This window comes from Elephantulus edwardii, unplaced genomic scaffold (genome assembly GCF_000299155.1).
Source record: "Elephantulus edwardii isolate Elephantulus edwardi_28Jun2011 unplaced genomic scaffold, EleEdw1.0 scaffold00212, whole genome shotgun sequence".
Classification (NCBI taxonomy): Eukaryota; Metazoa; Chordata; class Mammalia; order Macroscelidea; family Macroscelididae; genus Elephantulus; species Elephantulus edwardii.
Window position 1 is genome coordinate 5,297,270 of NW_006399962.1, and position 9,613 is coordinate 5,306,882.

The window sequence follows — 9,613 nt, forward strand, 5'->3', positions numbered from 1 at the left end:
TAAAAAAAATAATAGTAGCAATATAAATAATTTATAAGATTTTAGGTTAATTGTAATATTGTCCTACATGTTACTTGAAACCATAAATGATACATGGTGAGTAATATAACTGCCATTATTATTTCTCTTGACTCATGAGCTTTTCCTGTATCAAAATCACTGTGCCATAAATGTGACTTCAATATATATTGCCTTAAAGAATTTGATGTCTTGTTAACATCTCATAGAGCATATATCTTATAAATGGAATTATTATCCCATGAAATATTTAGTTTCTGTATTTTCTAGAAAAACACTAGATGTGCAGTAGATATTTATAAAATTATAAACAAAATCTAATTTAAATGCCAAAACGTAATTTCTAGAAGTCTTTTGTTCCCAGGAAAGTAATGCTGCCTATTTAGCAAGAGATACATTATTATCTTTTCTTTTTGCAGAGTTTTAAGTACCCAAAGTAACAAAGATAATGTTTCTCTTCAGAGCAAGCACTTTGGGACCAATTGTACTGACAAACAATGCATTCTCTTGGGGTCCTGATCCTGGAGGGATTAATGTTGGCTTTGTTGCCGTCTCCAGGAACAAAGGCTAAATTGATGCTTGAAAGAAGTGGTCCCAGAGAAACTATGTGAAGAAATTACAAGAGAAACTCAAACAAAAGCCATTATCAGGCTAAAGGAGATGAAAATAAGGTTGAATTGAATAATTTTGATTGCATAGACTTCAAATGACATGTGCAAGCTTTGTCCCAAATCTATCATGAAGGTAGCCTTAGGTTTATATCAGCATGATAAAACATTAATAATTTAATTTGAAGCTTCTATTAATTTGTTCAGTGCATTTCTTAACTATATACATTCTCTTCTCTTTTTCACACTGTACCTTAGGGATCTTCATTCCTAATTTTCTTAATTATTCAAATAGTAATCACAATGATACAGTGAGCTCTGTGACATCAAACTGGATTTGATGTATTTATAAGGGAAGAAGTTAATTTCACAAGCAGTGCTGGAGAAAATGTTGTGGGGTACAATTTATAAATAGTTAAAGGGTGCACAATTTTGTGTTATTGACCCTTTGGAAACTTCATGATAAAAAGAGTACAAATAAATCTAGAGTATAAATAGTTTATAAATAGTTGACCTTTATCAAACATGTGTCCTTTCCTTAAGAAGCAATTCTTTAATAAATTGTTATTTCATATCGTTTTGCTTACAAAGTTCATATATGCTGTGTTTCACACCGTCCTTCATTCACTTTGTATTTCTTAGGTTCATTCTCATTCATTATGTTTTATGAAACAAACCAACATTGAACTATGCCCACCATTGTCCTGCCTTGCCAGATCTCCACCAGATTGTTCCCATTTCCTTTACGCACCCCTCCTACTACTCATCAAATTGTGCGACACTATGATTTCTCCGCGCCCATCCTCATATCTCTGCTCCTACTCTCCCTCCCATGGATCCTCACACACATTTTCCTAGTTAGCTTTCTATTTCTACAATAATCATTTTATACAGCAATTATTCTTATGAGATAATTCACTCAACATAATGTTCTCTAGTCCCTCCCAAGTTATGTAATAATTTTTGAACTCATTGCTCTTGAGTGCTGCATAGAAGTACATTATGTGACTGTACCACAATTTCTCAATCCATTTGGTTGTGGTTGGACAATTGGGCTGTTTCCATGTTCCTGTGATGGTAAATAATGCTGCTACGAACATTTCTGTACAAATTTGGATGACTAACAGATGCATGAAGAGATGCTCCAAATCACTGACAACAAGAGAGATGCAAATAAAAACAACAATGAGATATCATTGCCCAATAGCGGTGGCAAGTTTAACAGGACAGCAAGCAATAAATTTTGGAGAGGATGTGGAGAGATAGGAGCTCTCACATTGTTTGTGGGATTGTAAAATGGTACAACCACTCTGAAAGGCAGCTTGCTGTTCCCTCAAAAAGTTGAACATAGAAATTCCAAATGACCCAGCTATTCCATTATTGGCATATACCCTGAGACAATTAGAACTTTAATATTTTGTTCATAGATAGTTGTGCTGTTAACTTAGGAGCCACACCTCTCTGGGTTGAATCCATCTCTGACTCCATGGGAGAAAGCTGGGGACTTTTCTCTCATGTGATTTAGAATTTATGAAACTCTCCAGAGGTCAGTGAGGAGTTGGTTCCTATTCCACAGTAATGTATTTTGTGGTCCTTTGAGAAATTTCTTCAGCTTAAATACAATCAAGCTACAGATTTTGATTTTGTTTTTATCAGCCAAGGCAAAACCATGATACATTTTGGTACACTGAGGTAATTTTTAGGAACCATAGTTGCATCTGATAGTGACTCCGGTTATTTATCCCCCCCATACTTATAGTCTTTATTTTGTTTTTTTCCCTTTTAATTTTCTTTTTTTTCTCTTTTTTAAAAAAGTTTGTACTGATTTATTTATAAAGTTTGAATACATTATTTTTCACATCACGTCTTTACCATTCCCTTCACCCCCCATTAAATTTTATGACCATATGTTTAACACCACCTCTACCCCCACCCATTTTCACCCATCTGCTGCTACTCTCCCCACCCTTAGATCCTCATTCTACAAAAATGGTTTTATACAGTATTTGTCCTTATGGGGCTGAATTAGTTCACTCCGCATAATGCTCTTCAATCCCACTCAAGTTAGATAGTAATTTACAAAATCATTTCTCCTGCATGCTGTGTAGTAGAATTCCTTTTTGTGAATACTATAATTTCTCAATCTATTCAGTTGTGGTTGGACATGTGGGCTGTTTCCATGTTCTTGCGATGGTGAATAATGTGACTATGAACAAAAGTATACAAGTCTTCGTTTGAGACTCATTTTCATTTTCTCAGGTTATGTTCCAAGCAGTGGAATAGCTGGGTCATATGGAAATTCTATATTCAGCGTTTTGAGAAAGTGCCAAACTGCTTTCCTGAGTAGTTGTACCATTTTATGCCACTTCTAAATTCAGGCTGAGGTATCAAAGACCTGCCACAGTTCTATGTTCTTATGTTCTCTATAAACAAAGTGAAAGAATGAACAAGATGAAAGTAATTAATTATTTAGAACAGAAGCCAGATAAGTATCTTCTATGAACTTATCACATTTGCAATATTAGTTCTATTCCAATGTCTAGCAAGTCAAATGAAGCTGCCTCATTACTGTTTTCTTCTCCACAATATGTTTAAATTTGTCCATCTTTATTTGAAGCTTTTAAAACTAGATATTGCTTGGCATTAGAAAATATGAAACTTGCAGAAGTAGTTTGAGATTACAAGAGAGTTGTTATTTAGATAAAGCAGTCAGTTCAACTATTAACCAAACACACGCATACTGTATGATACACCAATTAGCAAAAAAAAAAAAGCTTGTTTGGTTATATTCTGCTGTTTTATAAATGGTTTTAAATGACAAAAAGGACAAAGTCTTGGAGGATAATTTTTTCTCTTGTCCAAAAATTTTGAAATATACTATCCTTTAACATCTTTTCCACTATGGATCCATTCAGGTTTTTCACATTGTGGTAGAATATGACTTCCAGAAGTAAACTTATCCTGACCAATCAAGTGCCCATCAACATCTTCCATATTATGAACCATATCTATTATTTATATTAATCTTAGCAGTTAATTAACTCTATGTAGAAGTTCCAATAATCGGAATACAACGGTAACATAAACACAATCAATATAAAAGTTAGAAGAAGCTCAACACTTGATCTTGTGCTTCTTTCTCTTTTCCACTTATATACATGTACGAATAATACAAATAATTTCCTCCAATGCCAGTAGAAACATTTTTATTAATAAATGAAACAAAAGAAAAAATTTCCATCACCTTAATGACTGTTTTAATTCCTTTTATTCAGTAATAAAAATGGACCATTTTAGGCTGAAAAACTTTAAATAGCTTGAAATTTTTAAGTGATCAGAACTCTGGAGTGCATGATTTTGCTTCATAACACATTTTAAAATGTAGCATAGAATCTTAAATTGTTCTTGAAAAATCAGTGGTCAGGCATTGGTAATATCCTAACAATTAAGAAATGCTGACTAGGCTTTGGCAGTCCACAGGATGAGCAGGCCACATGACTAGAGAAATAGAATTTATTTGCATTTATCATCTGTAAAAGTGAATATTTTGAGAATTTAGCCTTATTTTTAAGTAATGTCAAGTTGAAACTGACTCACAGGTGACTCTTCAGCAGATTCTCGGAGGCGGTAAATTGCACAGAAGGAGATTATCCATCTTTCTTTAACATAGCAACTGTTGGATTTGAACTATGCACCTTTGGATTAGCAACTCAACTCTTTGAATGTATTAACAATAGAAGCAATTTTGAACAGAATAAGGTCTAAATAGATCAATATTTTAATTTAAAATATTCCTTGAGAATAATTGGTTTGGCGATTCTGCAGAGTTGGAAATAACCTCATGCTTAGAAAATTAAGGATATTCATAGACTCTTCAGATTTAAGTTTTTACTCTGAAAACATGAATAGTCTCTTACTTATTAGTGAGAAATACCATCCTTTTTACTGTGCCTTTGAAAGATTCTTTAACTTGTTTGTTTCGAAGTGTATAAATAAATGGATTAAGCATGGGGGCCACTGAAGTAGTGAGCAGACCCACCACCTTGTTAAGGGCAACTCCCTCCTCTGCTGAGGGTTTAATGTACACGAAGATACAGCTGCCATAGGTCATAGAGACCACAATCATATGAGAAGAACACGTAGAAAAGGCTTTTTTTCTTTGTTGGGCAGAAGGAAATTTTAGAATTGTGCTGATTATGTATGTATAGGAGAGAACCACACCCAGTAGGGTAATAATCAATGTTAGCACTGCAAACACCAAAATAACTTTTTCTATAAGAACTATATCTGAGCATGATATCAGTAAGATAGGATATGTATCACAGCCAAAACTATCAATGATATTTGAGTCACAGAATTCCAGCTGGAGACCCATGCTAAGAGGTGGGAGGACTATCAACAAGCCAGCAACCCAGCAGCAGAGAATAAGACTAGTGCACACTTTGTTGTTCATGATGGTCATGTAATGCAGGGGCTTACAGATGGCTACGTAACGATCATAGGACATGGCAGCAAGGAGAAAAAATTCTGTTGCTCCAAAGAGGACACCAAAGAATATTTGAGTAGCACAAGCATTATAGGTAATTGATTTATCTCCAGTTGTTAGGCTGTACAGGAATTTGGGAATACAGACGGTGGTGAATGAGACCTCTAAGAAAGAGAAATTTCGGAGAAAAAAGTACATGGGAGTTTTAAGATGAGGATCCAAAAGAGTGAGAGTGATAATTGTCAGGTTTCCACTCACACTCAAAAAGTAGGTGATAAGCAAAAATATCAAAAGCACAATTTGTAATCTTGGGTCATCTGTCATACCCAGCAGAATGAAAGTTGTTACTGTTGTATAATTTCTCATCACCTCGTTGTGTCAAATCAGGAACAATTAGACCTAAAAAGAAAATGAACATAAAAGCCAATGCATAGACTTAAAACATATTCACAAAGTGCACGTGGAATTTGTATGATACAATTTTAAAATTTAAATAGGAATCTGAGGCTTATAATTCCTTGCTGGAGAGTGTATTTATAAAACTGTCAAATGAAACACAAAGTGTTGACCATGCGTCTTAAATAATATGATATACTTTGGAACAATGCTTTTGCCAATGTTATAGATTATTCCATTATTTTTTATATTTTATTTTCCTTCCACACTCCATCTTTGTCTTACCACATCTTGAGTTTTGCCTCTAGTTTTATAAAAATGAAAAATTTGACAAGTAGTTTTTATTCTAGTTTTTGCTTGTATTTTGACATAAGCAAAGCAACTCCCAAGGGTTAAATAAAGTCTTTTCGAGTTAAAGTTATCTCTTATAAGGAACATAGTTAAAAAAAAAGGTGTATCTACACTTTAGTCAATGAAAGTTGTTTTTTTTTTTTTTAACTCATAGAAGAGTTAATAAAGTAGGGAGTTTCCACATAGCTACAAGAAGCAACTTCTTTGAATCTAAGTATAAACTTGTTTTGCCCTTTCATGGTGTTTCTGACCATAACAGGTCCCCAGAAGTATTGGTGTCTGTTACTTGTTCTCTCTCTGTAGGAATGATCTCTCAGAATTCTCTTAGCAACACTCAGCCATCAAAATGTGTGCCATAGCTTACAGACTTTTTGTCTATTTCTGTTACTCCCTTCCTCAAATCACCTCTCCACTCATTACTAACCCTTCTTTTAATCCTTCCTTGAGTTTTTAATAAATGTAGAGTCTCCAGGTAACATTCAAGAACAATCTGACCAAAGGAACCACTTTTTTGGAAATTTTGCAAAACCGATTTTTCTTGGCATTACAATTGTCAGCTCTGACCACTAATTTTATGAGGCACTTTCCTCTCTAATATTGATGCTTTCTCAGCAAACATATTAAATGGAGGCAGGGAAGGATTAGACAGATCCCATTCCTTCATGGCAAAGCTTGCATTAAGTCACTTTTATATTGTAAATATCTATTTTCAAATAACCATCCTGGAAAAGAAGTTTTTGCGAATTCTCTCTGAAGATACCGTTAGTTAAATATTTTGCCTTTTTAATTCATGGGAATTGATAGTTAAATTAGAATTTTAAGTATATATGATTTTCAGTAAAATCCTACCTATATAATGTACCCAATATATGTGTTCCTAATTAAAATATTAAAAACAATGCATTCTGTATCTTATATTTGTCAAGTAAACAATGAACGAACATTCTTTCATTGAAATAAATATTCAATGAGTTTCTATTATTTGCAGATCATAATGTTAGAAACTAGAGATCTAGTCATGAATAAATATCTCTCCAAGAGAGCTTTCAGTCTTCCAGTGAGAGATACTATTTTATTTTAGTGAATGTTCAGTCTGATAATTAGAGAAGATTACTGTGTAAATACAACTCTGGGTTTGGGGTTACTCCATACTTTTCCCTTGACAATCACTCCTGGTGATACTAGTAGCTATTTGTATTTTAATATTTTCTCTCAGTGTCTTTAGCATCTTTCTTCTCACCTACCATGTGACCAATGCCAGCTAAAGCTGATTCTTACTCATGACAACCTTATCTATGTTTAAGTAGAATTATGTTCCCTCTGATTTTCAGTGACCATTTTCTTTTCATATTGATTTCCATACCATTTTTATTTCTATAGTTCCTCTTGTTGTTATGTGTTTTTGAGTCACCTGTGACTCGTAGAAACCCTGTGTACAACAACTCTGAATCCTGCCTTATCCTGAGACAGTCTCACTGACTCTCACATACCTACTCCCAGTGCCTCAGTTACATTGTCACTCCATCTCATCTGGGGTCTTCCTCTCCTATGCTGTCCCTCCACCCTTCCGAGCATGATGTCCTTCTCCAAGAGCTGGTCTCTCCTGGACAGATGCCCAAAGTATATGAGACAGAACTTCAAACTCCTTGTCTGCAAGTAGAAATTTAGTTTTTCCTTCTCCAAGACAGACCTATTTGTTCTCCTGGCTCTCCAAAGTATGTCCCATACTTCTCACCGGCACCACCACTCAAAGATCCTCTACGTAGATTAAAATATCAACCTTTTGGTTAGAAGCTTAACACATTCATTTTTGTGCCTTATGACTTTGAACTTTCTTAAAATCTAAAACTGTTCCCACTTTTCAAAAGTCGTATTCTCTAATTTTGGTAGAAATGATTTGTGAAATAAATCAGATTAATGTCTATTGATTTAATGTGCTACTCTAATAACCTTTTAATTATTGAAGCTGGTTCAACCAAAATTACTTTTAATAAGCATTTAACCTTATGGTTGCAGAGGATTTAGATGAGGATGTGGATTATTTCCTCTTTGTTTACCTCAAACTATATCATTTTCTTTTCTTTTTTTGAATTTGCACAAGTTGCCCTGAGAACTACCTGTGTTATTTGAAACTACGATGTCATTGAATAAATAATGTATTTTACTCTTTCCCATAATTAGTATTATCAATTACTAGAGATTTCTGGTGGCCTAGTGGCAAGAAGCTGCACTGCAATCCTGAAGGCACCTTGGTTTGAGGCCACCAGCTGCTCCATGGGAGAAGGATGGGCAATCTACTCCCATGCAATTAACTACCCTGAAAACCCATCAGAGGATCAACTGTGGGTTAGTTCTGACTCTACAATATACAACCACAACAACATCAATGGTAACACTTGAAGACTTAACTTATGCATAGTTCCTTCCTGTCAGTAACACTTTGGGAGATATAAGAATGGTTGAGATTCAGTATTTTATCTTTTATTGACTCTCTATATGTTACTTTTGTTGTTATGTACCATTGAGTCACCTGCAATTCAAAGTGACTCTATGTACTGCCCTGTCCTGAGCTAGTCTCACTAATTCTGACACTCCAAACTCCATTATCCCAGTTACTGTATCAATCCATCTCAACCAGAGTCCTCCTCTCCTGCACTGTTCCTCCACTCTTCCAACATGATATCCTTCTCCAAGGATAAGTCCCTCCTGGCCATATGCTCCAAGTATGTGAGATGCAGCTTCAGAATTCTAGCCTCCGAGGGCTTCACTGTCTCCAAGACAGACCTATTTGTTTTCTTGCAGCCCATGGTACATTCAAGACTCTTCTCTAGTACCAGAACACAAAGGCATCTATTCTTCTTCTGTCATTTTAGTCATTGTCCAGCTCTCCTAAGTGTAACAAATAATTTTGAAGACCATGGCCTTGATTAGGCACACCTTAGTCTCTAGACTGCTGTTTTTCAGCACTCTGGAGAGGTCCCTGACAGCAGATTTTCCCAAGGCAATTCATCTTCTGATTTCCTGACTGCTGGTGTTAAGAGTGTTGATTGTAGAGCTGAGCAAACTGTAATTAATTATTAACAACCTCACTCTCTTCATTTATCACTGTGCTGCCAATTCGCCTAGTGGTGAGAATCTTTGTCTTCTTGATGTTGAACTTTAGTCCATATTGAAGACTACAGTTCTTGACCTTCTGCAACAAGCACTTCAGGTCTTTTCACCTTCAGTAAGCAAACTTTTGTCATCTACATAATGTAGATTGTTAATGAGTCTTCAGAGGATTGGCCTTCCACTTCTGAAATAAAACAGGCCTTTGGAAACCCTATGTACAGCCGAGCATGCTGAAACAAAAAACCAGACTTTCTATTTAATGATTATTTAATATATTTCAAGAATGGGAATCCCAGAACATTTAATCGTGCTAATGAGAAACCTATACTTGGACCAAGAGGCAGTCATCAGAACAGAACAGGGCAACACAAAGATTCTCACCACTAGGCGAATTGGCAGCACCGTGATAAATGGAGAAGAGAGTGAGGTTGTTAATAATTAATTACAGTTTGCTCAGCTCTACAATCAACACTCCACCAGGAGTCAGGAAACCAAAAGATGAATTCCTTGGGAAAAATCTGCTGTCAGATTTCAAAATTGAGAATGGTGTACGCCAGGAATGTGTCCTATCTCCATACCTTTTCAACCTGTATGCAGAGCAGATTATCCGAGAGGCTGGGCTCTATGAGGAGAAGCATGGCGT

The 9,613-nt window shown here is 35.3% G+C and overlaps 1 protein-coding gene across 1 annotated transcript; it reads right to left on the bottom strand.

Annotated features, from left to right (window-relative positions):
• Positions 1 to 4,539: 4,539 nt before the first annotated feature.
• Positions 4,540 to 5,478, bottom strand: LOC102854490 (olfactory receptor 6C2-like). The gene has a single exon (XM_006897692.1). It carries the CDS (start codon positions 5,476 to 5,478, stop codon positions 4,540 to 4,542), a length of 939 nt encoding a protein of 312 aa, XP_006897754.1.
• Between the last annotated feature and the right edge of the window lie 4,135 nt (positions 5,479 to 9,613).

Bases quoted from the DNA above. Each gene is read 5' to 3' on its own strand.
- LOC102854490 (XM_006897692.1), bottom strand. From the start codon at position 5,478: ATGAGAAATTATACAACAGTAACAACTTTCATTCTGCTGGGTATGACA.